The sequence below is a fragment of the Botrytis fragariae genome (genome assembly GCF_013461495.1).
Source record: "Botrytis fragariae strain BVB16 chromosome Unknown tig00000001, whole genome shotgun sequence".
Lineage (NCBI taxonomy): Eukaryota > Fungi > Ascomycota > Leotiomycetes > Helotiales > Sclerotiniaceae > Botrytis > Botrytis fragariae.
The window spans coordinates 433,108-459,407 of NW_023500987.1; the positions used below are offsets into that span (position 1 = coordinate 433,108).

A 26,300-nucleotide genomic window follows, 5' to 3' on the forward strand; every position below is an offset into this window, starting at 1 on the left:
AAATGTGCTGAGTTTGCAAGCTCCAAAGGAAGAGAGTAACCATGCGGAAGCTGAAGTTGTTTCTCACACTTGCTCGAATGGATAACACGACATTTCACACTCATCCCACATTAAATTAGCACTGCAATACACAATGGTGCTTCAGCAGTATCACAGAATGAAGCGGTTTTCGAAGTCTCCGATTGATGATGCGGCACTTTCAATGTCTCACCAGTTATATTATACAATATTGAGAGTCACGACGGATTCAATAAAGTTCACATAAATCGCAAATCATGTATTGGTAAGAAATTATTATTTTAAGTTTGAATTTAGTCTATACAATTGTCCCATATCTCTCACAATCATATCAAATTATGCAAAACAAATGCCAAAACAATTTGGAAAGTTCCCATTTCTCCATATTTCTTGAGCCTTCACCGCTTTATTTCCAATCTGCCATTCCGTAAGGGTTAGAATCACACACTGGGACTTTGACTTTACCAGTGTTAGTGTTGGTGATTTTGGCAACGACTTCATCGGGATTCTCCACATAAAGAATCTCCACCTCCTCTTCGAATGGCTCGTCGACTGGCGGCTCTACTGCAACACTCTCGCCTCCATCGTCTCCTTCAAAAGCAGGTGAGTACTTCTCAAGATAGTTGTCAGTATAGTAAACTTTCGTATCAACAGCCCCATCCCAATCCTCTTCTAACCAAACGACTGTCCAATCCGCAAAGATCGGTTCCATTTCCAGCTTATCTTCTTCTAGAAACAAAACTGCACCGCACTCTTTCAATGATTTCTTGATTCTAATAATGTATCGCTCAATGCGCTGGTAAAAATTCGCCAAGGTATCTTTGTCAAAACTTGGGTCTAGGCAGCCTAGAGAGTATAAGAGCTCTTGGAAAGCTACAAGGTTACCCCGTGTTCCAGCTGCGTTGTTCACTCGCATCCAAATAGTAATGGCCTTCTTTTCTCTGGGCCCAAATGGCTTGACAGGGTCTCGAGGCGGTGATTTTGGTAGTAACGTATTTGGAGCATCTAATTCCTTGGTGATAGCTTCTAAATCGAGCTCGTCATCTGGATTATTTGGTTGTATTTGACCATCGACAACATTGTTTCCTCCATCCTCGAGTTCTCTGGGAGGTTTTCGTGTCCTCAGCTTTGGTTGCGGAGTGTTGATGGACACAAATTGGTTTGTTTGAGGTGTTGTGTTTGCGGTAGCGGTAGCGATAGTGTTTGCCTTGGTCTTGGTCTTGATCATTGCCTCATCTACATCGTTCGATCGCTTCCGAATAGCAGCGACTTCTTTTTCTGCAATCTCAGATTTGCTGGGCGCATCTTGTGCTGGTGGTGCCGGTGCTAATTGTGCTAGTTTTGATGCTAATCTGGCTAATTTAGGCCTTGGAGTAATAATTTCCCTCACGGTAGGTACTGCATTTGTCTTCTTTTTTGTCTCTGGCTTAGTCTTGCTCGGTGTATCGTCCACACAGACAGAGGTTGTGGACTTGTCAGACTCAACACTAACAGGAGAACTCTTGTTCTTCGCCTCTTCAGAAGGACTGACCGTTTGTTCTTTAAGCGCCTTGGGTGGCTTGCTCGATGGTACTGGAGTTGTCTTTGCCTTTACCTCTGACTTTTTCTTCTTCTTGCTCGGCTCATTATCTACAGAGCCAGTTGTGGTAGAATTTTGAGATTTAACCCTGGTTGATGAACCTTTGTTCTGAGTTGCTTTCTCTAAAGGTTCAATTGATTGTTTTGGGGTCGCTTTCGAAGACACTTTGACTGCTTCTGCATCTTGTTTGAGCGTGAGGATAATCTTCAGCTTCGGTTTTGGTTTGGTAGTCTCGTTGTTGGTATTATTATTTTCAGTCTTACTCGACGCGTTCTCTACAGGAATCGAGGTAGCGGATGTAGGAGACGCGAGATCGACACGAGCGCGTTTAGGTTGACGTGACTCTGCGGAAGTACTGACGGATCTTTTTTTCGAGATCTTTGGAGGCATCTTGTTTGTATGATAAAGTTAGGAAAGTTGAACAATTTGACAAAGTTGATTGAGATACTTTATTCTTTCGAATTGATGATAATAGAGATCAAATTCTGGTTGAAAGGAACAATTGTGTTGATATCTGGAAGTAGTTGTTGTAATTGAGGTTTCCTGGATTATTCACAGGGAGCGCTACAAGAGGCTCTTGTTAAGAACCTTTTGGAGATGGGGTGGCAGGCTCAAGTATTTACGGTATGATAGATACGGCGAATTGTGACGACACTAGCGCATGTTTTATAAGGCTAATAAATCCATTTAATACAGTTGACCGTGGGCGGAACTGAGGCAGGTGGAAAGCGGAATGGATTTAGATTTAGAAGTGAAGGCAACAGAAGTTGAAGTGAATCTTCGAGATGAAACGAGGGTATATTAGCTAGCTTCCCGAGGAAAATGAATGTAGCCGAAGGTGATAGTACGATAATGTTTTAGTTGGGGTTCTCTAATGAATACTGTCGTCTCCATGTTTTGTTTTGGGTTCGGTTGACATTGGGGGTTGGGGTGGTATTCAAAGTGATAAATGCGTTTTGCCTAGGTTGAAAGACCTGGGCAGGCTGTGTGTATTGTGAGCCAATATCATCAAGGTGTTTCATTTCATACTTGATCAGTATCATCTAATCTGCCGTCATGTTTTTGAGGCTCATCAGTGGCTAGTGTTTTGGTGCTATCATCTAGTTAACATTCTTGGGCACAAATAATTTACTTTTCATTTTCAACCTCTATCATCATCTTTTGATAAAACATTGAAGCCTTTTTCAGGCCATTCTCTCCAAGACAGTTTCGTTCCGCAAGTTCTAATGTTCACATAGGTGCTCGTTAATGCATGATAGAACGTCTGAATAAGGTTGTAAGCGAGAATGAAGTCACTAAATCAGACAGCTAAGACCAACAGCTATGAATTTTCTATCTATTAATATTTAGAACAATAAGCCAAATTTTTGTGGTTGGAAAGCTCGCTACTCTCTACAGCTACATCACTCATTGCGACATTTCTTCACTATGATCTTTGAGCGTATCTCGCCATAAAGATCAGTCCTGCATCACCGTACTACTACAAGACACTCGCTTGAATACAACATGTTCATTCTTCCGATGAATTATACGGTGATCTGTGACTTCTGGTCTTCAATTTTTTCGGCGTCCAGTTGAATTAAGCCATCCGAGAAGATGATCGAGTGGTTTGTTATTGGAATTTTGTCGAATTGTGTACTGTATGGTGCGTGTATCAGTCGTGTCAGGGTCACATGCATCAAACAGTTCGCAGGCTCGGTGCTGACGTTTATCGATTTCCAAGTTACCACAAGACTGCGGAATCTGGATGCACAATTTTGCCTGATTGGTTGCGTATTTCAACCAGGGTAAAAATAATAGTATTCGAAGAGGTATAAAGATAGCAGGATGACAGAGAATTTTATTGCAATTCTGCTGAGTAGTCATACGTAGGTCTTTAAGCTATCAAAGAACGCAAGGAACTTCTCATTGACTATTAGTAGGTCAATCTATCCCATCGGAAGCTATACTATACGTTCACATCAAAGTCTAGTTCCTCTATTGAAACATCATATGTAGATATAGTAAATTCAAATACTGAGTTGTTCGCATTTCTTATCATTTGTAAAAAGCCAATAAAGAAACTTTGACAAGATTGCAGCAACAGAAAACAAGCAAGAAAACGCCTAAAGTCTCAGTTACAAGTCATCCTCATACCAGCCATTCTTTAGGTGGTTCCAAGTCCTCCAGTAAAACATTTTCGGTCCCCAACCCAGGACAAACATAATTTCCAACAGTATCCGCTATCAAATCATCCTGGACCAGCTGAAACATCATTCCGGTTCTTTCTTGCAGTTCAACTGCTTTAGGTCGTAGTAGCGGCTCTTTCATACAACATTCCATGATCAATGCTCTGAGCATTTGCGAATACGCACCTTTGATATCCTCTTCTTCAAGATGAAATGCGTTGGTTACGCCGCTTCTAAGTCTCTCATTATAATTTACCATATAACCTCGGGAGGGCATAAAAATATCTAATTGGCTATCTAGTAGGCATAGCATGATGAGTCCAACCATGTAAACGTTAGAGCAAGTTCCATGGCGGGGATGATCAACAGCAACTAGTCTTTGTTCCTATGTGAGGTATTAGCTCTATTCATTTTGCTTTCGAAAGCTCGATGTTGAAAGTTCTCACAGGAGGTCGACATCCTCTGGCACCCCTCTCTTGTCTATCTATCTTGGCAGTGTCATCGGTTTGAAGCTCTATTCTTCTAACTTCCATTGCATCTCCGAAATCCCCAATCTGTCATTAGTCACTTTGGTTAGCGCATTTGGCTTCATTTGATTATACAATATAATTGTACATACCTTTATGACAGGGCAGCGCTTATGTACTTTATCGCAATATCCAATAAGTACTTGAAGACAATTTGTTACTAACGCTCAACGCCTCTAAGACGAATGCAGTATTTACCATTGCTTGTGATCATATCATAATGACCAATCTCATCTTTATCCCAACTTTTCTGGCTGAGATCTTCTGTTCCACGATCTAAGACTGTTACAGCTTGAGCCAAACAATAAAAAATCGACCACAAATCAGTCTCCGAGACAGGAAACTTCATCTCTTCTTCGAGGTGTGTGTTCAGTAAGGATGATAAAGCGCCGCCGGGGCACATTTCGAGGAAATACATTACATGTCCTTTGTCATCCATTTTGGGCGGACCGTACATATGAACAATGTGCTTTGTGGGAATCTTTCTCAATAGGTCTAAGAAAGCCGCTTCCCCTCGCAGACCAGTATAGGAGTCTGGGTATTCCTCATAGCCATCGTACACAAGTTTGACAACCACTTGCTTTAACTTCGGCGCGTTTTTTGCCTTTGGATCACCACGCCACTCCCACTATCAAAGGAAATTATCAGCCAAGTATTTTGGTCTGGAAGCCATTCTCCAATTCTAGGACTCGATCCTGCCTGCAAAGATATTACTCACAAGTGAAGCCCCACCCCCGGCGCCCGCACCCAAAGTTTTTGATATCACCCATCCGTCCCCAAGACGATCTTTCCATTGTGGTTCTCTCGTCTGCCATACTTTGAAGTATTCATTGAATAGCCTCTCTTTAGGTTTCAAATCATAACGAAAGTGCTTTTCGATGCTTAGTATGGGAGCTGGGTTAGACATTGTGTTGCTAGTATCCTCGATAAACTGCCAAAGCTCTTGAGGTACATTTAGCTGTTAAGATTCTGATACTGCTGATTTTGAAAAGGACTTGGATTCTTTGTCAATATTCCCTTCTTAGTTCTGTTAGCCAGAACTCAAAGACCACCGGTTCAGAGGGGAACAAAGGGAAAACAGCCTTCCACTTCTTTGACAACATCAACATATTCGCATTTGAAAACATCCAATTCGTCCTCAGCAGATGAGAAAATACAGTGGTGTTTTGATAGTAGAGCCATGATAATCGAAATTCCTTTCTGCTCACAATTAATGTATCAGAATCAGTGAGACAATTATCGTGTCCGGGCTTTTGTAAAGGATTTATTTTGTATGCTGTAATAGACCTTCGGGTCAATGACAGGCCATATTGAATCATTAGTCATTTTGATTGTTTCTATGATGTATTGATGTTAGATAGTGATGCCTTTGATACTAAGGGAGATGTTGAAAGTCCCGCCCCCTTCTTTATGTGACGAGGAGAACGAAAAAGAAAAAGAACAGGTGTTGAGAGGAAGGAACGGAACTCAGACAGGATCTAGAAAAACAAGTGCAATACACGCCCCTAACTGATTGTACTTGGTATATTCTTTCACGACAAAAGGAACACATCGGCAATCGAGAATGAGGAGTTGGCTATGCCATAACCGCTTCGTAGTATTGAAGTAGAGAGTGATTTTTAGGTATAGCAGCGAAAAAAAAGGATATGTACTGAATCTATAATAATTAATACGAAAACAATGGAGCCATGCAATTTCCAATCTAATTTTCGCCAAAGGGGGCTGACGGGAGATCCGTATACACCCTCCGCTCTAGTCCAGTGGCATTGATGACACTCTCACGAGTAACTATCGCCCTTCAAAGATTTAGAGCTTCTTTTGATCACTTTATTTACTATCAAATATAATATGATTGACTGTACCAGTCAAGAAATCAAAGATCATATAAAACTGAACAATTCTATAGTCACTCATCTCCACATCTGCCAGGGAGTTCTCTAGCGAGCTTCATATGAAGGCACAAACTGCACAAGTTAACACTCTAGCATTAGAAATTCCATTCATTCTCTCTATAAATCTTAATCTCTTGACAATTGCACAATGAAATAGCTACCTCAATTTTATCTGACAAATAAGAAAAAGCTTTTATTTTGAAGTGAAGTTGGGATTTTGGAGAATGAAGAGCTGTAACCCATGGAACGGATAGCTACGCCATTGCATCGGCTTTATCTGAAGTAGCTCAAAATTATCCTCTCAGCTAAAGCGAGGTCTAGATCCTTAATCTGGTATATGAAAGTTCAGGGACTCGATAGCCCTGATTTAGAGCGGACCTATAAGTGATCTTGCGTGTGAACATAGAGGCTGCTAAAGGGTTGTCACTACTGTGAGCGATGGTTTCATAAATGTAGTCTAACAATTACTAAGAGATCTCGTCGCTATGTTAATACAAAACCAGTAGATCCTACTAATTTATCAATTTGAACATGAGATGGTGGGGGAGAAGAAGCTCCCGACAATCCGGAGCAGAGATAGTTGGTTGGGAAAACAATCTCAAGTGACATTTATGAAGATTAAGAATGTGCTTTGAAGCTCACGCCTTTGCCCAGTAACGATCATAAACTTGTAGAGATCAAAACCGGCTGCTACTCGTGCCAGATATCTTCGTACAAAGGGTCTACTCAAGCTCATACTCTCATTTCTTGAACTCCAGTGTATTGAACCCTATTGTCTTGAAATCCGAGACTGTCTTGTAGCAGACCCCATCCGACCTGTGTACATGGAAACCACAACGCCCAAAAGCATCCTTAACACCATTCAGTGGATTGCCAAAATTAATAAAAGATAGTCTATACATGTAGATTATCCGAAAACGTCTGTGAAGACCTCCGGGCAAGTTTGAGAGAGCGGAAAGTACATTCCAAAAGCTACCGTGCTGTTGGAATCGTAGTGAATGTTGAAAGCGAGCATAGCGGAGGTATAAAGTCGGAGTTTACTTGTACTGTGAGTATTCTCGTATATACTTTAAGTCCGATCTGCACCAAAACCAAAATTATTTTTCTCCTTATGAACTACCATAATTGCGTCCATGAGTTTGTCCATCAATGTTGGCATACAAATTTTCTCTGCTAGACAGTAAAGTTCTTGCATGGGACGAGTGGTGGTTTTGTCGGCATGTGGAAGGGTACCACGATAGAAATATTCGATAAGATCAGCACAGGTAGCAGGATCATCTTCAGGAAGGTATATTTCTCCGCTGGCTGCCTCTTCAAAACCTCTGTTGAACGCGGCATTGAAGAACTCTAATTGGTCGCACAACACCTCCTTATGAAAAATTTACTTCTTTCTCTGGGATCCAACATATAAAATGACGGTTTCGTTGAGTGCCCTGATATTTGAAGGTTAGTTATCGGCCGAAGAAATATCGTACTATCATCTAATAGAACTGAAAGGAATAGGAATGGCTTACTCGGGAGTCATGAGAGGTGGTCTGGAAGGGGAACTCATCGTGGCAATCGAGAATGGATGTCCTGAGCCTTATTAGTGATAAGTTAATGTTTGATACAATCTGATTTTGCATACTTTTGAAAATTACTAGATCTTCTCGGAACCAAAACCCACCTGCATTACTTTCTACCTCAAGACCTTCAAGACGGTGGATGATCGTTTGGTTGTAAAAGGTTGCGATGCTCTAGTTGAAAGGAGCAGCCATCAGCTGTTAGTGATAGCAACCGTTGAAAGTCGATTATCTTTGAGAGAGTAGGGACTTTCGACATTATTCACCTATGTAGACACGTAGGTACAGCCTCGTCCAAAGATGAATTCCACCGCCGCCACAGCAAATAAATTCAGGATTTACGCTTGTTGAACCGTGTTTGCTTTTCCCAGAACTTTAAGAATCCAGGAAATTATTCGCACCGCCTTGGCAAAATTATGAACCCTTGATCTGCCAGCCTAAAATAGTTCGGTTCGCGCTAGGCGTTGAAGCTACCGAGATCTAACGACATGACGAGTTGAAAGACTACGATGAACAAAAAGCAGCAATGCAGATCTTCAATTATGAGCTAAAAGAAAAGTGAAAACTTGGTGAGATTGTTGGGATCTGGAGAGAATATGCTAAGCGGACAATGTTGTAGTTCCGGCGTTGTTCGACAACGGCAGTTTGTGTTAGGGCATTAACTTTATGTTAGTGATAGTCTAAGGAAATGGCTGGCTATCTTCTAGGAAGATCTGTACACAATCGACACTCTCCCCGCTTTTCCTATCAAGACTTCTCTACATATCTTGTCAAATTTGGCATTAGCTTAACCTTAATTGCTTAGTGATTGGCCGAAATGGTGGGGTTTTTATATACTTCTTTCTCAACTCCATCATCTGGGGATACTTTGGGTAAAGCATAGCTTTTAACTCCACAATACCGTTAATATTACCAGTGGATATTGCTTCATTGGGCACTGGAATGGAAAAATTGAAAGTCAGAAGTCCATGGAGATCAAAATCTGAAGTCAAGCTTTCATCTAGCTTGAGTCTAGCATTTGAGTTCAACGACTTCATATTCTAGGATACTCTAGACTCGAGCTAACGCTCATATTTTCGTGATTAGGCTCTGAGTCATTTTCACCATGATCCGCTAAATATTTCCTTATATATACCTCAAATATTCCTTGTTGAATCTCACTACGATGTTTCCAAAATTCGATGCTATTTTTGACATTTAGATATATCTTCGACACTATCACTTTCGAACCTCGTTACAATCTTTGAAGCTCCGACACAAGTTTAAGATCGATTTCTACAGAGATCTTGAGACCCCTAGCAAAGATAATAGCAAGATCAAGAACGATTTCCCACGTCATCAATACCCACAGTCGACTAGGCCAGGCCAAGTACCACAACACCCACAGTACAAAGCCAATTCAGACTTGACCCTCGAGTGAGTACGTTCCAAAAAGCAAACCAGACGAATATAAAACACCAAGACTGGATTTCAGTACCATGAACGATAACCTGTTCACAGCAATGCACCAGTTTGTCGTAATCGGCAAAGGTGGTATAAGGCTCACTTCCCACAGAGGCCTTCTCTGTGATCACTTCAAGTTCTTCAGACCACACCGACTAAGACATGAGCCTCTAGAAGTCCCAGCCATGACCCAGAAAATGTTTGATTCTCTGTGTGCATACTCATACAGTGGATACCTAGCTCGCTTTGCTGTCACACCCCTCATTAGCAATTCCAGTCATACATTCCGCCGCGATACAGACCGAGTACTTTTCGAAGAACATGCTCAATATCTGCGCGACCTTTACTACGCCGTCGAGCTAGTCGATGAAAAGCCACTCATGAACGAAATTATGGACGAGATTCAAGACCTTCAAGCTGCTGCTTATTCTACTCTCTCCCCCAAGCGATCCAGGAAATCTACGCGAATACGAAACGATTCAGCCCCTTACGTCTGTATGCTCTCTTCACGCTGAAAAATGAAGTAGAGAAAGGTGCCTCGGCGGTTGATCATTGTTCATACTATATGTGGGCGCGCACCTATGCATACTGGCCAGCTTACTATAATCAAGACTTTAACAATGATGAGTTCTGCCCAGACTATGAGTTTGTTTGTATGAAATGGGAAGCAGAGGGACAGTTCGATCCCACTATCATAGGTAGCAGATTTGGAGACCATGGTTGCGAATTTCATGAACATGATGACCCTGGAGAAATTGGAAAGTGCGGTCTACTGATAAATTTCTAGTAGATCAGAGCTGGCAAGAGCGGTTTGGATCAGCCTGCAGAGAACACAGTTTTTGCGTATCATGCATTGGGAAAAGGATAGGCATATGGAGCGATATAAAAGAGCGTTTGCATGAAGGTATAGAATAAATGCATGGACTGGGTAATTTTCGTACTCTTCATGTCATCTATTAAAAATCTTGTAATTCTGAGAATAATCACATCAAATTGGAATTTACTTGCATGCCATTGAAAATCATTCGCCTCTACAACCACTTTTACCTTCAGATTTCACGTTATTAAAGCAAGAAGATGATCAGGTAAATCATCCATTCATATTTTGTATGCATTGTATGGTATGATATGTAAGGAAGAAGCAGATATGTTCCCGATAACTGACTGCTACTGTTGATTCCTGTGATTCCCTTGAAATATTAAGATCCACTAGCGCCGCTTTACTTTGTACGTCGTCATTTGCTCCTTCCCGACCGCCTTCGACTCCAGAAACGCCGTGTATTAACATGAGATCCCTCAATGCGCACTCATGACAATATCCAGTCGTCTTTGCTTTGTCTAAGCTTCTAGATCAGCCAACAAGTAGCAAATCTCGTCATCTTCCGTACCATTAGCGGCTCCTGAACCAGAACCTGATCGACCATGAATATGGAATTGACATGGATGAACACCTGGACCAAAAACAGGAACAGCAACAGGACCATCATCAACAGCAACTCCTCCATTCTCCAATTCCTCTTCCTTTATCTTGGTTTCGTTCGCATATTCTTGCTTGGCGTCGCGAACACGAGGATCGGTACCTTTGGTGAGCTTAACAAGCATCTTCATGAATTCAGCAAAGAACTCATCACTATTTTTTATCAACCACTGGAATCCAGTTGTGTCGAGGCCTGGAACCATGGCAGAATAAAGAGCGTTTGCGGCGCAGAATTTTCGAAGTGGAGACTCTGGCTTCGAGTGTTCAAGAATGTTTCTCACCAAACTAAATGTCAAAAGAGTAGAACTAACAGCAAGACCATCTTGAATTGTATCAATGATCTTATTGAGAAAAGTGTTGTCCATCTCAAACATTTCCGCAAAGACATAGAGTTGACAAAGCTCCAAAATTCGAGTTCCTTGCTCAGCTTTAGACATGCGGCGACTGACAACTGGAATGCGACGAGTGTAGAGATACTCATTGAAGTATTTGAAGATAGCAGGGCTTGTGTCGTGAATGGAATACATTTGATTGCGATCCAGAGGTCCAGTCTTTCTCAACATCTTTTCGAATCGACGCGAAGAGGCGATTAACAAGTTCTTGTGGATGGAAAAGACCATATTGCCATGTATGTCATCAGGCGGTCCAACCTTCAACATAATTGTTTCCATGCCCATTGTGCTGCACACGAAAGGTTAGATCGAAGGTAAAAACTGAGGAAAGAATCGAATGAGGTTATACTAACTCTGTGAATAAGACGTCTGGCTCAAGCTTCATCAATGCTGTTGACTTCGATTGCGCGGCAGATCCATTGCTTTGACTGGCGCTTTGGAGCTTCTTGGGTGAAGTGTTTCCTGCAGATACGTTCCACTGCTTGGCAGCTTCTGGTGCATAATCGTTAAGCTGATCAGTCATGTTAGATTTACTCAATGAATTGCTCGAAGGGGATGGAATACTGACGTTACCCATTGTGGAGGAGGATCGAAGTTGGGACAATTGAATGTGAACCCAAAAATTCTTGGTAAGAATTGCCTGTTGAATTCAAGTAAAGCGCTTAATAAACGATTAACGCGGTGGAATTTTTTGTTCTTTTGCTGAGTGAAAAGCCACAAGTGGAAGTAGGTTGAAAGAAGGAGGAGGAACAAGATGAAAGGAGAAAGGGAATAAAGTGACTTCAAATTTCCAAGCGAAAATCCGACGTCGTAAATTTTTTCATTAGCTGGAATAGCATACAAAGTGAATGGAATAAGAATTTTATCCGAACGGCAAGGTTGGGCTTCGCGACTCTCATGTTAAGAAGAAAATCGATCTCCTCGAAGTTCTTCTCTCGCCAAACTCTCTCCAACTCACAAACCGCAACCACCTTGGTTGTGCGATTGAATTCTATTTACTTTCTAAGATAAACGTACTGTGCTTTTCGTCGAATATTGCGGTACCTATATTAATTGTTATGCAGGATTCGCAGATTGCCAGTTCGACGTCATTGTTTCTGAAAAGATGGGTTCATCGGACGACTTCAACCTCGGAAAGTAAGTTGAACATCAGAGTTTCTCATGATGTGCCATAAATAATAACCTACAGATCCCTGGGCTATGAACTAGTTACAATCATTGTGGGAAAAGAGAAGCGCAAGTTCGCTGTGCACAAGCAGCTTATATGCGAGTCGGTGGCGTATTTTCGCGGTGCATTTTCGGTAGGAGGATTCAAAGAAAGTCAGGACTGCAGTATGGATATTCCAGAGGATGAGCCTGGAGTTTTCGAGTACTTCATGCATTGGTTATACAGAGGAACAGTACCTGATGGCAAAACTCTTGAGGAGTTCGACTAGTTACTCGGTGTCTATATATTTGCGGAGAAGCTATGCGTCAATGAGCTTGCGAACAAAGCTATCAATGCAATTCAAGCCATATCAAAATCTGATGATTTTGATCAGCTCCCTGACTGCATCGTGGAGCATGCCGATAAGATTTGGAAAAGCACATCTCCTACATTTCCACTACGCAAATGGTACATTCATGCTCTTGTCTACGATGCGTGGGACTTTGAAGCTTCCATTGACAAGAAGAAGAAGGCTTTTATGTTGGATATGGCAGAACTGGTCATTCTGTGGGAACTTTTCAAAGATCATCGGGATCTTTATGTGAGTTTATTTACTCCAGTTCAGAAGCATTCAGCAGATGATCCTCCAGAATGCCAATTTGAGGAGGATAAATGGGATGATTGTTACTTTCACCGACATTCTGAGGGAGAAGTGTGCCATTTGACAACATCGGAGGTTAAACAGAATGAGGATTCTGAAGACGAGATCGAGAGTTGAACTTCTTCATGAATACATTGTTATGGCTTCATTCAAGTGGAGCGTTTGGAGAGAATCTTTGCAGATGATTTGTACTGGCTAGAATCATAAAATTGCGTTAAGGATGGAATGATTATGGGTTAGCTACTAGATAAGATGTAAGATTCGCAGCTGGCGGACGGCGAGACTTCTGAGACATATAACGATTCGTTTTCCCGTGTTCACAACCAGTTATGTGAACTTATATTACCATTCTCCAAGGGTTTACGGTGTAATCAAAAGTGATTGCAATCTCAAATTGACATGCTGAGCTCATCTGTCTGGCTAGATAGTGAAGCGGCGAAAAAAAGACAGCACATTTTATGAACTACGGGATACTAAACTTTTACTTCTAAACTGAAGCTTTTGATCATGGAAGTTAAACCAGAGTTACATGTATATTTCACATACTCGAGGTGTTCTTCCTATTGTACGCAAGTTCAAAGTTAAGAATCTCTAGATAAGGTAGGTCATGAGTGAAGAGTGAAGAGGTGCTACTGATACCACCACCTTCGTATGTCTATTTGACGCGGCTCCTAATTTGTCTTCAACAGTAAGAACAGAGTTTTTATACATTAGCTTTCAATGCCCACTACTTCCAAAGGCCATTCTAAGAGTGCAACGGCTCGAATAATCCTCATCATGTATTACGTCAAGCCAACTTATTCGCTTGGTTCGCCGTTTCCCATCACACCACTGCATCCGAATATTATGCTTCAACTAGTCAGAAATAAACAGAAATTTTGACACTACCAACATGCATATTCGCGATATTGCGGTTATCAGATCTAAGCACCGGAGCTAGATACAAACTAGTGATTTCGTTCTCCTCAGTGACCAAACTAGCTTTTGACTGCTCCAGACTAAACACTAGCGTCAAAAAATCCAACTTCGTCGGCTGCTACACGCCTCAAAGCCATCATGCATGTTCTTTTTCAGAACAATCTTGTGTTCCAAATGTAGATATACTTTCGAATGTCATTTTCCTCGTGGTATTTAGCTATTTGCTAGTCAGATCCAAGGCCCTAGGCTTACTAGCTTGAAAACTTCACACGCATACTTAACCTTATTGCTGGAGTATATATTCATTCATCACCCCCTGGCCAAAGCTCTCTTTTGCATTACAAACTGCTAGACAGATACACATAAAGATACGTCTTACATACCTTTGCTCGGCTTGGATATATCAAGATCTTTAGTTACATTTATACATTATACATCTGTCTCAATTTTTCTAAGAGCATACATCAAGCTTACGACACTCTAAACGAATCGAAAATGTCTCCGCAACGAGATTTTAAGATAGTGACCTCGAAAAAGTAAGTTTATTCTCCCAGAATACCTTTTATACCCCGACTATGATCAAAGTTTTAAGCTCGCTTGAATATGCCAATGAAACAATTAGGAGACGTTCTGATCCAGTAGTATTAGTCGTCGGTCTAGAAAAAGAAGTATTCGCAATCTCTCAAGCCCTTCTCGTCGACTCTATTGAATGCTTCAGGACAGCCTTTCTCCGTGGACGCTCCAGAGAGGGTATAGAAAAGGAAATGTATTTTGAAGAAGAGAAACCCGAAGCCATTAAGTTATTGGTTGGATGGCTTCAAAAAACCAAGGTAAACCTCAACTTCGCCAGCCAGATATTTAGAAATTTCTGGGAGCTCCGTATCAGCGCAGACAAATGGTGTGCGGAAAGGCTTGCAAACGATGTTTCCGACATCATCTTAGCTCTCAGAGGATTGAACATCCCCTTCGAACACCGAGATGCATGGAAACTTTCTGACAACGATACTTCTGCCATTTGGCAACTTTCAGTACCAGACTCGTCGGTGAGAAAACTCTGCATCCAATGCTTAGCCTGGGAATTTCGCGAAGATCTGGATGACCCAAGGGATGGCAGCGTGATTGGGCTCCTTATTATTAACAGACTGCGTTCTATTGTCGACATGCCTGACTACATCGCCGAGGATATTCAAGCCGGTTTCGACCGCAGCAAGCCTTGCGATTTCCAATATAAATACAATATCTCTTGGCATGATAAGAGAGATCGGGACCGTTGTGCCTTTCACGATCATCGTGTTGGTCAATCGAAATGTGAAGAGGCGAAATATAGCGTTGACACCACTAATGTATTGGATATGTCTGGGTTTCTCATCAGAAAGCCCAAAGTTAATCAGGCTTGGAATGATGGAGGGAAAGAAGTCATCAATGGCATTTTCGACTATGGAATTTGTTGACCGTTTCTTATCACAATAGATTAAAGTACTGTAAAAGAAGGAAGGCCAAGATGGCGTACGTCCCGGTTGTACATTGAGAGCGAATTGCAGCAAGGAAGAGCATAGAGACCTGAACAGATGTAGTTATAATATTTCAGACTGTAGATAATAATATTGTTGAGTGGGTAAACAATAATGTGTATAAATATCTTTTTCCAACCTCGAAAGAAAAAAGTATCTGTATCTAGTTGATTTTGGTTATATGATTGAACAACTACTAGGTAAGCAACTATTATAGAAAATCCTTCCAAGCTTCAGCTCTTTCACAGTATTGAGGCAAGGAAATTGAAGCATTGCGTTCAAACCTAAGCGAGGGAGAGTGAACTTCCAAATTCACTCCGGTTCCAACTTCACTTTCACTTTTCTTTTTCAATTACCAAAAAAACATGGAATAATCAACTCGGCAATCACTCATTACAAAAGGATGTTCTTCTGATAAGATCGTCGGAGCAAAAGAAATTACACAATCTGAATTTCCTTCGATTCTCGTCGCATCGATTCGAAAGAGAGTAAGAAAATCTGCAGATCTACCACATTGTAAGCATGAATACAGCCCTATTCTTCTATGGCTGATGCGGTTTCTAATAGCTGTTTGCAGATCTGGGACAAGATTAAATGCAACGCGTAACAAAATGACCTCAACGACTTTGGCAGGTGCTCCAGTACCCGTTGTAAGCCCAACCGTTGGAGAGTGAGTGGTTCCTTTGTACACAATAGCAATTGGATACAACTGACAATCTCTCTCTAGCTCTCTCGGCCTTGAAATCGTTACACTCATTGTTGGACCGAAGAGAAAAGAGTTTGCAGTGCACAAGAAGCTCATATGCGACTCATGCGATTACTTTAAAAAAGCATTTTGTGGCCCATTCCTAGAAGGCACCGAGGGCAAGATCTATTTTCCAGAAGACGGTTCAGATGCGGTGGCACTATTCGTTGAATGGTTACATAGACGTAAATGGCCAATCAATCGGACTCACGCACAATTCGATACATTTATAAAGCTTTACCTGTTGTCGGAAAAATGGTGTTTTTATCGGTTGAGAAATATAGTCATCAATGGCATCAAATATCACTTCTGGCTGTCAGACGAAGAACCCAGCTATGTGAACCATTTACTACTAGACGTCGTCAACTATATCTGGAATCAGACCGAGGATAAGTCACCATTGAGACTGCTTTGCATCAAGAGATTGGCTTGGTTCTATCACGACGAGACAACACCTAACATCATTCCTGGTAGAGATGACTTGAAGCAACTCTGGGTAGTTTGTAAAGAGTATAGCAGCTTCTTCGAAGATTTCTTTGCATACTTCCAGAATTTCACTAAGGATACGAAGCCATCAAATCCAGGTCGTGTAAGAGAGAATGGAAGATGTGTAGTCGAAATCTGTTCATATCATCGCCATGGTGAAAGAGAAGGATGTGCAAAGCTAACAGAGGCAGAGAAAGACAAGAAACAGAATGGTGGGCTACAGAGACATGAATTTTTCGCAGATTTGCTGGAGTAGTATCATTAATGCCTGTATATATTACACGGAGTCCGGCCAAGGAGAATTGCAATCATAAAACGGGCAACTTCACGTTGGCTGAAAAGCTCACTAAACCTCAAGTCAGCAGCACCCATCGTTTATCGCTATGCTGCAGCCCCTCGGTGATATACTTCGTTAAGTCTACTGGATTGTGTCGGAATTCGCTGAGCGATAATTATTGCTTCCAATTGGTGCGAGGGCCATTATCGAGTCAATTACTGATAGAATTAAGAACGAGCAATGCTTCCGGATAGCTATGGGGTTAAGAGTGAAGGAAACTTGCAGAAACCAAATGTTATTCGATTTCTAGTTAATTCGAAAGACAATTTCCAAAATTATATCCAAGAGTTTCAGAGCTACCAGTTCAGGTCTGCATATAAACGGATGAATTTTGAGCCACTTGCATCAAACATGACTAGTATTTGAAGATCTGGGAGCCAAATTCTTCGAAGGATTGGCTATAACGCTCCCCTCTTATTCTCCAACTATTTCAACAGCAAAAGAAGGCGAGGTGGCCATCTTTTATCCAAGACTCACAATCCAGGTTGCGCTCGAGAACACACGCACACACACTATTGTTGAATCCGAAGAATCTCACTCAGATGATCCCAATCCCAAAATGATAGATCGATAGTCAATTCTTGGTGTCAAGATATCCTTGAGAGAAGTATCAAAAGTTCGCATTACTATATGAGCACTCCTGTGATTGTATCCGCGAAAAGCTTCTAACCCCACCTTTCTTGTCAAAAGAGACGGATAATCGAGAGGAATCAGGCGTTGACAAAGCAGAGTACGCATATTATCGTAACTTTTCGCAACCTCTCAGAAAATACGGGTTCCTCCCATTTTACACTTGCGGGTGCTTGTACTACCACGCTTGATATCTACTCAAGAACAGCACTAGCGTATGAAAATGGGTATATTTCACATGAGCTAGCAATTGTAGTGATTGATATGGAAATAAATTGAGTATAAAATTCTATAGTATCGAGTGTTCCAATGAATTTAAATAAAAAAAGGACTAAAAGACGTTGGCAAATATCTAATAGAATTGGGCTCGCTCGCTCGCGCAGTATATGCGTACAATCTAAACAGTATAAAATAGCGTTGAAGAATATTCCAACCTTCATCATCCAATCGCCGCATCATTAAAAAACCAGAAAGGCGATCACACACCAGATGATTACACAGTATCAGGCCTCACCACAAAAGTACATGCCATCCCCTCAAGCCCTTCTATACATCTCCCTTCTTCTCCCTCCCTCATCCATAACCACCCTCTCTCTCTCCGCAAATCTTCCCGCCGAACTTCGCGGTCTCCCAATAGATCCATTATCATAGGGGATACTACCCCTCCTTCCACCAAACTCCGAAGGTGATACTTTCTCTCTCTCCCATTCTCTCTCTCGATGGATATTTGCTATTCCAACTCCGCTTCCTCTTCTCGCTCCCGCTCCATCCACAACTCTATATCCACTCGGCGTAATAGGTCTTCTATCATCCCATCCCGTCCCCTCTACTGTACGGTATCCACTTTGCACCGGCTCAGGAGTACCACTCCCTCTACTCCCCCTCCTTGCAAACGAGCTCGGACTCGAAGACGCATGCCGAGATGGGGTACCACGCTCAATAATACGATCTCTCTGGATGTAAATTTCCTCTCTCTCGCTCCTATCTCTATCTTTATCTCTCCCGCTCGAAACACTCCCTTTCCTACTCTTCCTCCTTGAGACATGGATTGCGCTCGGACTGGATCGCCCATGGGAGTGCGGCGGCCAGTGTTCTTCTTCCACTTTTATTAATTCGACTCTGCTTTCTTCTGGTGGAGTGGGCACGCGAGGAGGTGAGAGATCGCGGTATGAAGGTGCTGGGCTTTGGGGCACAGTAGATGGTGAGGGCGGAGGTATATAATGATGATGTGACGGGGGCGGCGCAACCGACATAGGAGGCGGGGGATATCCTGGGGCATACCCTGGGGATATCCTGGGGGAAATCCTACTGAAGCTGGTGGTGGTGGTGGTGGAGGAGCAACGGACGCCGGAGGGGGAACAGGAGTAGCTGGCTTTGGAGTCGGCGGAACAGGAGTGTGTGAGCGGTGGATTTCCGTCATAGAGCTAGAATGCCGATGGCTGGGTGGGCCGCGGTGAATCTCGGTCATTGAGGTTGAATGCCGGTGAACTTCGGACATGGGTGTGGAAGGTCGGCGGTGGTGTTGTTTGATGATGGTTTCTGAGACGCGGGATACGGGACGAGATGAGTGGGAACGTCTTTCGCGGATCACTTGGGTGGATTTATGGCGGGGAGCCCGACGATCGACAAAGACTATGTCTTCGTCTTTAGGGACTATGAGGGGGAGGTATGTTAGCATGGAGGATTCTGGAGAAAATGGAGTAACAGTTTTGATTGGAATAAAATGTATCAACTTGTAATTGAATGGAAAGAGAATTACTCACTGCCAAATAAACACATTTTGTCTGCTTGTTTTGTCTTCTTTCTACGTCTGTTTGTTTGTGTATTTGAAGATATATTTTGTAAATAAATAGAATATTAAACACAATCGTAAATAAATATCTCTTTCGAGGATATAGCAATATTAATCAATTAAATAAGAAACTCAATCGTTTTCATATGTTCTAAAAAAAACTTCTCCTTCACCGACCGAGTACCTACCCTCTATATATATATCTTCATCTCCACCCAGCTGCCATTGAATCCAGTCTCCACACCAACCTACCCTTCACCATAAACATCTTCAATTACCATCGAATATCAAGGCGTGGACCCATCATGACGATATGCACCTATAGCAATCAAACCCAATCATAACAAACGCATCATCTATTGGAATCCAGGGTCTGAATACCACCAATCCGAACATTGGAAGCAAGCTTAATACGAAAATAGAAGGTCCCCAAGGAAAAGAAAATCCAAACCCAGCCACGGTCACATGCACACACGATAATCCCTACTCGCACTGACGAATCCCCGCTGTAGCCCTACCCAAACAATGATTCGCAGAGAGCACTCCCTCGCGAATGATTCTCCATCCGCCGAACAATCTAGGTATATTCCAAGGAAGTTGATCAAAAAATCTAGATCCAGGATTCCAGAAGTATCCCGATAATCCAGATACCCAAACCATTGTGTCTTTATTATCGTGCATGATCTTTCCTCTGCTCTTCTGATTCGTCCCATCCCTCTTCGCATAAAATATCCGAGTGGCGTTAGGCTTGTCCGGGCTAGGGATTCCCTGCCCATCAAGGCCTCGTTGGCAGTTTCTGTGTTCGCCTTGCGCGCAAGGCCTGCGAGGACTAAGCTGTTATCGTACAGTCATGTGATGCGTTTGGCTGGAATCGGATTCCTTGTGCCGATCGCGTATCCACGTCGGCAATCTCGGTACTCGCTTTTGCGTGGGAGAAGGCTCCGTTGGGCGTGGAGGCAGTGAAGATCGAGTGTACGGTCGATCGCTAATGCGTTGCGTTGCATAGAATGTGTCTTGAAAGTAAGGCTGGTCTAGATGGGAAGATGTCAAGTCGATGAGTGGAGTGAACGGCGGACCGGAGGAGTTGATTCTGAGTGTACATGTTTTCATTTTCATTCTAGATTCGCGAAGAACAGTGATTGCTGTTATTTAACGTTGTAGGGATGTAAGGTTAGATCAGAGACGAGATTGCATTTTGCGTGAAAAAAGGTCTCTATAGTCCAAATCTCGACAAGGGCATCACCCTACTGCAACAAAATGAACGTTGATCAAAATCGGAGTATGCACTCTGTACTTCCTAGCGATATCTCTTCATCTCAAGATGCTGTAGGTTAGTACCTTCATCGACAATTACCGAAAATCACCCGGATCTACTTCAGCTGAACCCATCCGATAAGCTGACCTTTATTGAAAAGTAACATTTTTCCTCCACAATTTCTACCTTACATGCTCGTTTAGGTTTTGACTCTCTCCACCTACGTAATATCACCTTTGATTCGGATAAACCCCTTTTCGTATCGTTTTTCAATACAGACGACTCTGGAAACATATGTTTCTCCGAGGTTTTTCTCTATAACCTTTCCAAATACAGGTTCAACTCTTCCGCAGGTTGGAATATTCATACGAGAAGTCTACATCATTTCTATCTTCGCCACTATTCAGATACAAGATAGACAGCGTAGAACGAAGATTTTTTCGGTTTTTTTTTTTCACAACCTTGATCCAAGTTCATAATTTTCTCACATTATAGGAACCTCAAATCAAGGATATCGCAGAGAAGTTGTCAAAGACAATCTAAAACAAAGGTCTCGGAAATTTAACGCTCAACGCTCGGGGTACCAAGATTTGATAGAAGAAGTAGTTGACATAGAGTTTAATGCTATCGCTCTCGGTTCACTTTGCAATCTTTCCTTAAAATGACCAGAGACATTTAGCACTATCGTTTTTGGTGTTAGGGATAACGAAAGATACAAACGAGCATCGATCATATATGGTTCTTTGCTTTCAGATACGTCTACACATGTTCAGCATTGAAGAATGCACTCGAGTTACTTGGTAAGATTTAAAGATTGGCCTTGCACAACAGTATAACGAAGCTTGGTCTAGGGCTTATCACGATATATCTACTGTCTGAACATTACTACTATAAAGGTTCCTCGAATCATGAAACTCAAATAAACTCATATACGTCCTTCTCACCTTCCCCAATCAACCCCCTAATCTCCTCCTTCACATCCCGCCATTCATCCCCCAATACCCCCAATATCCCCCTCGCCTCTCTCTCCCCGCACCCCCCAATCCACCAAATCTTCCTAACCCTCACAAACAGCGCGAAAACAATCCCCAACAAAACCAACGCTCTCTCTTTTCCCTCTTGAACCAATTCCCCAAAGCGCTGCTCGATAAAAAATGGAAAACCAATCAACAACCGCGCAATTACCGCTGGATTCGCTTTCGCTTCAATATGCTTATACACATATCCCAGGAAACAAGCCGTAGTTTTATACGCCTTTTCAATCTCTTCACTCCACTCCTCATTTTCCCAATCCGTATGATTTCTCCTCAGTAAATGGATATATTTCCCCGCATTTTCTCGATCGAACATTTCCACAGGGTGCGCCAAAACCGGCATGCGTTTCACAAACATCCACGCAACGCTCTTATTCTGCGCTTCGTCGTTTGCGTCTAGATCTTTGGATGAGATGCACTGACACGCGGTTTTGAAAGCCATCGATGCGCTGCGGGTTATGTTTATCCAGTCAGAGGGCGGAGTGTAGGGGGATAGAGAACGGTTTTGAAGCATGGCGAAGGCGCAGACGCGGAGATTGCTGGAGGTTAGACAGATGGCGTCGGCGTTTTGGGGGGTGAGGTGGTGGATTTCTTGGCGGTGGAGTCGGAGGGTTGTATCGAGGTAGGTGTAGGCGTCTATTAGAGAGGTATTGGGGGTGGATGAGGTTGTTTGGTCATTGAGGTGGAGGGATGATATACAGTATATAGAATATAGAAGTGCTTCGTTTGTTAGAGCGATTTCAGGAACAGTTTTTGTAAATATGTCGATAGCAGTTTGGTCTGGATTGGCGGAATTAGTAAATGTTACTGTTCGGCTCGTGTTGGTTGTGTAATGATGAAGCAGGGTAAGTTCTTGTAGACGTCTTTCGGCGGTCTCGGGAAATTTAGTCCGTAGGTCTTTGGCAGTGACATTTTCTGTGTTGGGTTTCTCTGTAACCTTTCTGCATGTAGTAGAATCGTATTTACATTCTACTTCATGCCGTTTACAATTGAGGCAACTTGGCTGGCATTCATCGCACTAAACCGACCGTCAGAATTGGCGTGAGGGATCAAGAAAAACATTGCGAACCCCGTAAGCTCTTCCCTTAAAGTTTGGGCTCGTTGAGAACTTAGATTGTGCATAATGGGTCTCAAACCATTTCACAGTCCAAAAACTTCTTCAACTTTCAAATATCGTCCCAGGTAGCGCAAACAGCACCACGTGCCGGAGGAAATAAACCACCTACTTTCACTTTCCTTATCCTACATCTTATACACCCAGTCTTAGTCTTTCTATGAAATGTTTTCACAGGTCCTTTCACACTTCCACTGCCAGGAGTCCACGATACCCAAGTATTACTGGTCTCATCATTGCCAGTCTCACTAGCTTTCGGAATTTCTTCAGATTTCGAACCCATCTCAACAGCATTCTCAATTGAATCAGAAGCTGAGGGGATGTCCATATTCATTCCGATACGCACGAGGTGTTCTAATGTAGAATCCTGCTTGAAACTGTATAGAATGAGATTATTTGCGCTGGTAGTGCGTCTGAAGCAAATCAGCCAGTCACGTTTTGAACGTTGTAGTGGTAAGACGTGGCTGATTTCGATCCGTAGGCAACCTTAAGCTTATCATTATAGAGGTAGGTTCAGATACACCACCACCACCTAACTATTAGTTAATCTTTAAGACATTTTCACATCCGCAACACAGTGATTCTCACGACTTTTCAGTGCCCTTGATTTACAACCTTTACTGTGGTATTAATGTTGAGTGATCGTTATCTACACAATGTCCGTGCACTATTCTATTTATTCGATTCATTCTTTCTTCCCCCTTCTGCATCCTTCAAGCACTCGATAGCAACCGAATATAATTCACCCGATCTCATACGTTCATATACCGCAGTTACCATACTTCCGATGGATTGATATGAGTTAGGCGTATCGGGCGACCATTCCGAAGACTTGAGGTATTCCTCGTCAACGAAAGGGATGTGAAGCTCATTGCGTACATAACAATACATCCGCTCACCAGCTTTGCCCAAAAAGAACTTAGCGACCCCGATTGATTCGGAATATTTTCTCTTTGCAATGTTGTGGGTGTCAATCATTTGCTTCGAGCATACTTTCGTCCAGTCTTTTAAAGCTTGCAACATATTCAGACTGGGCTCCAACTTATCAAGAATGGCTGCCTGAAGCGACTGAGCTGCATGTTCAAAGCGCGTGATCGAGTCCATATTTGAGGTTCGATTGAGAGTTATTGTCAGTTTATCCCAGAGGAGCAGTTGTAACTCGGATAGTTCCTTCGTCTCCATGGAGTCGCATTGACCATGACGTTCCTGGGTATATTTTCCAAGGCTCTGATTGAAAGAGCTCTCAAACTTAGGCCTCAAATTCATAAAGAATAAATCCTGAATTCCTCTAAGATCTAGAGCTTGACATATAGCCACTAGATGTGCCGCAGAAAGCTGCGTCAGAACTTCCAAAGCCGATAGCGTATATCTACTCGAGATCAGTCCCAGAGAGTTCAAAGCTTGGTTGCCCATTTCAGCCGTCTGAACATGTGAACCAACGGGGTTAGACAGAAAGCCAAGCTCAGATTGCAATGCCGCGATCATAATATCAATACCTTTAAACATCCAGGATTCGCTCGGCTCATCTGCCACCAGATTAGGAGGAAGGCCGTTGTTTGTTGCTGGATTTATCAGTTCGGTACATTGTGCAAATAACATTTGACCAATTGACTGACAAGCTTGTCTAGTCTTCTCCACGGCACTTGTGATGGACTTCGCTTGGAAATTTCCACCATGATGCATCTTTCCGTCATCACTAACAAGGGGATTATCAGTGGTGGAATTTAATTCAATTGATACCTGCTCATAGGACAACAAAAGATCCTCTAGTGATGGACCGATCCACTGTGACGCAGTTCTAATAGAATAACGATCTTGACGTAAATGAAATTCCTGGGTATCATTTCCCTTTGTCAACTTGGAACCAGCCAAGAATGAGTAGATGTTTTTCGCTGATACCGTTTGACCTCTATGGGGTCTGACCTCAGCGAAAAAAGGATTAAAGCTTTCGTCCGTACCAGAGAGTGCTTCAACAGACATAGCAGTAAGGATTTGTGAAAGCAGAGCTTGCATAACAGCTTCGTGCATGGCTAAAGATGCAACAGCAGCTGTTACTGCTGTTCCATTGACCAACGACAATCCCTCTTTAGGTTGGAAAACTGTGGGGGGACATCAGCTTGCAATAATGCTTTGTCTGCTGAAACACGTTTTCGATCAAAATCAACATAAACCTGAATCGCCGGCTTTCCTTCCAATGCTCCACCAATGTATGACAATGGACTAAGGTCACCGGAAGCAGATATACTTCCCCTAAGTGGCACAGCGGGGATAATTTCCTTGTTTAAAAGATCGAACAAAGATTGGACAATGACTGGTCGAATTGCAGAGGCTCCCTTGGCAAGCGTATTGGCACGAATGGCCATTGCTCCACGAACCCAGCTCTCTGGCATGGTGGTTGAGCAGACGGGATCAGACAAAGGAATAGCCAGTCTTGCTAGTTTCGCAGCTGTAGACTCCTTCGATTCAATATCGCTCACTGAATCGTTTGTTGCTAACTCTTCAACATGAAGACTGTCTAGAGGGCTAGAGATAACTCCGTAATGAAGCATTCGAAATAAGCTTGCAGATACTTCAGAGACGTTCTTTGGTCGAACATCGGCGCTTCCACCAAAACCAGTATTAACACCTTCCAATGTATGAGCTTGTGTGATGGTGCTTTTACGTTTGCTCAAAAGCACGTGAACTCACCATAAATTGACTCGCCGTTTTGAATCCGTTTTTGCAAAGCCTCTGCACTTTTCTTCATTTTGCCGGTTGCTCCTTCGCTAAGTGAAATTTTGCGACGGTATCTTCAAGTCTTGTGTCAGTGCCAACTTTCTTACACTTATCGGTCAGAACTGACACTTACCTCGCGATGGCAACCAGGGTCGCTAGGTTTAAATTAGAGCCATCGGCTCTTATTGGCTCGAGTCCAGAAACTTCATCTTCAATTGCACCTGAGAAGGCTTCCCAATGCGACAATACCATCCGGTTGAAGCAATCCATCTTTGGTTCTTGATATTCGAGAGTTACACCTGTTTGGTTGGAAGAACCCATCTCTGGTGTCAAAGTCGTTCCATTAGATGGAACCATCTCTGGTGTTAAGGCTACTGATGGCGAGACTTTTCCATTAGAGGAATCCATTGGTAATGAGAGACTGTAGGAATATTCCTGATATTTTTGGTGGATATTCGAGTAGTGTAGTGCAAGAATTCAAATCTCACCGCAGGAGCCTTGATGGATGTATTCGAAAGAATGTGAAAGAACAATTTACCTTTAGATTATACAAACTTTTTTATAGAGAAGCTATATTTCTTTTGCTATACAACTCATCTGTCTTCATAGAATAGAATCAAGTATTAAGTTTCCAACTAAACCATTGGCATTCAACTAGTTGAACCCTAAATCTGAAGATGTCTCCTTTCACCTACTCGAGTGACCAGAAAGTACACAGCTCAGCTGCCGTGAAAAACGGGTTAGTCCTGTTATAGTTTACCATCTTGTGGTATATGCTTTCTAGCTGGGAGTTGCATAGATTCTGACAGCACGATTAGATGCGTAGGTAGATCTTAATCACTTCACACCGCCCTTGTCATACCTGAAATCTTCGCATCGTACAGGAAAGACGAGAAG

General features: G+C 42.5%; 11 protein-coding genes across 11 annotated transcripts; 5 read left to right on the forward strand and 6 right to left on the reverse strand.

Annotated features, from left to right (window-relative positions):
- Positions 1 to 424: 424 nt before the first annotated feature.
- Positions 425 to 1,987, reverse strand: Bfra_000134 (uncharacterized protein; the record flags this gene model as incomplete). The annotated part of the gene is made up of 1 exon (XM_037330581.1): positions 425 to 1,987. One exon carries the CDS (start codon positions 1,985 to 1,987, stop codon positions 425 to 427), a length of 1,563 nt encoding a protein of 520 aa, XP_037196914.1.
- A 1,740-nt stretch (positions 1,988 to 3,727) lies between these two features.
- Bfra_000135 (putative g2-specific serine threonine protein kinase protein) lies at positions 3,728 to 5,199 on the reverse strand (the record flags this gene model as incomplete). The annotated part of the gene is made up of 5 exons (XM_037330582.1): positions 3,728 to 4,150; positions 4,212 to 4,319; positions 4,385 to 4,434; positions 4,491 to 4,920; positions 5,011 to 5,199. 5 exons carry the CDS (start codon positions 5,197 to 5,199, stop codon positions 3,728 to 3,730), a joined length of 1,200 nt encoding a protein of 399 aa, XP_037196915.1.
- A 2,054-nt stretch (positions 5,200 to 7,253) lies between these two features.
- On the reverse strand, positions 7,254 to 7,736 carry Bfra_000136 (uncharacterized protein; the record flags this gene model as incomplete). The annotated part of the gene is made up of 3 exons (XM_037330583.1): positions 7,254 to 7,506; positions 7,570 to 7,617; positions 7,699 to 7,736. 3 exons carry the CDS (start codon positions 7,734 to 7,736, stop codon positions 7,254 to 7,256), a joined length of 339 nt encoding a protein of 112 aa, XP_037196916.1.
- A 1,488-nt stretch (positions 7,737 to 9,224) lies between these two features.
- On the forward strand, positions 9,225 to 9,976 carry Bfra_000137 (uncharacterized protein; the record flags this gene model as incomplete). The annotated part of the gene is made up of 2 exons (XM_037330584.1): positions 9,225 to 9,684; positions 9,714 to 9,976. 2 exons carry the CDS (start codon positions 9,225 to 9,227, stop codon positions 9,974 to 9,976), a joined length of 723 nt encoding a protein of 240 aa, XP_037196917.1.
- Positions 9,977 to 10,527: 551 nt separating this feature from the next.
- On the reverse strand, positions 10,528 to 11,635 carry Bfra_000138 (uncharacterized protein; the record flags this gene model as incomplete). The annotated part of the gene is made up of 3 exons (XM_037330585.1): positions 10,528 to 11,347; positions 11,412 to 11,569; positions 11,627 to 11,635. The coding sequence occupies 3 exons, from the start codon at positions 11,633 to 11,635 to the stop codon at positions 10,528 to 10,530; spliced, it is 987 nt and encodes a 328-aa protein (XP_037196918.1).
- Positions 11,636 to 12,163: 528 nt separating this feature from the next.
- On the forward strand, positions 12,164 to 12,983 carry Bfra_000139 (uncharacterized protein; the record flags this gene model as incomplete). Its single annotated transcript, XM_037330586.1, has 3 exons — positions 12,164 to 12,195; positions 12,248 to 12,458; positions 12,495 to 12,983. The coding sequence occupies 3 exons, from the start codon at positions 12,164 to 12,166 to the stop codon at positions 12,981 to 12,983; spliced, it is 732 nt and encodes a 243-aa protein (XP_037196919.1).
- A 1,296-nt stretch (positions 12,984 to 14,279) lies between these two features.
- Bfra_000140 (putative btb poz domain containing protein) lies at positions 14,280 to 15,235 on the forward strand (the record flags this gene model as incomplete). The annotated part of the gene is made up of 2 exons (XM_037330587.1): positions 14,280 to 14,320; positions 14,407 to 15,235. The coding sequence occupies 2 exons, from the start codon at positions 14,280 to 14,282 to the stop codon at positions 15,233 to 15,235; spliced, it is 870 nt and encodes a 289-aa protein (XP_037196920.1).
- Positions 15,236 to 15,906: 671 nt separating this feature from the next.
- On the forward strand, positions 15,907 to 16,782 carry Bfra_000141 (uncharacterized protein; the record flags this gene model as incomplete). The annotated part of the gene is made up of 2 exons (XM_037330588.1): positions 15,907 to 15,965; positions 16,023 to 16,782. The coding sequence occupies 2 exons, from the start codon at positions 15,907 to 15,909 to the stop codon at positions 16,780 to 16,782; spliced, it is 819 nt and encodes a 272-aa protein (XP_037196921.1).
- Positions 16,783 to 18,029: 1,247 nt separating this feature from the next.
- Positions 18,030 to 19,272, reverse strand: Bfra_000142 (uncharacterized protein; the record flags this gene model as incomplete). Its single annotated transcript, XM_037330589.1, has 3 exons — positions 18,030 to 18,670; positions 18,775 to 19,146; positions 19,257 to 19,272. 3 exons carry the CDS (start codon positions 19,270 to 19,272, stop codon positions 18,030 to 18,032), a joined length of 1,029 nt encoding a protein of 342 aa, XP_037196922.1.
- A 1,270-nt stretch (positions 19,273 to 20,542) lies between these two features.
- Positions 20,543 to 21,205, forward strand: Bfra_000143 (uncharacterized protein; the record flags this gene model as incomplete). Its single annotated transcript, XM_037330590.1, has 2 exons — positions 20,543 to 20,615; positions 21,036 to 21,205. 2 exons carry the CDS (start codon positions 20,543 to 20,545, stop codon positions 21,203 to 21,205), a joined length of 243 nt encoding a protein of 80 aa, XP_037196923.1.
- A 250-nt stretch (positions 21,206 to 21,455) lies between these two features.
- On the reverse strand, positions 21,456 to 25,811 carry Bfra_000144 (putative phenylalanine ammonia-lyase protein; the record flags this gene model as incomplete). The annotated part of the gene is made up of 6 exons (XM_037330591.1): positions 21,456 to 22,592; positions 22,768 to 23,101; positions 23,410 to 24,787; positions 24,835 to 25,314; positions 25,377 to 25,453; positions 25,537 to 25,811. 6 exons carry the CDS (start codon positions 25,809 to 25,811, stop codon positions 21,456 to 21,458), a joined length of 3,681 nt encoding a protein of 1,226 aa, XP_037196924.1.
- Positions 25,812 to 26,300: the final 489 nt, after the last annotated feature.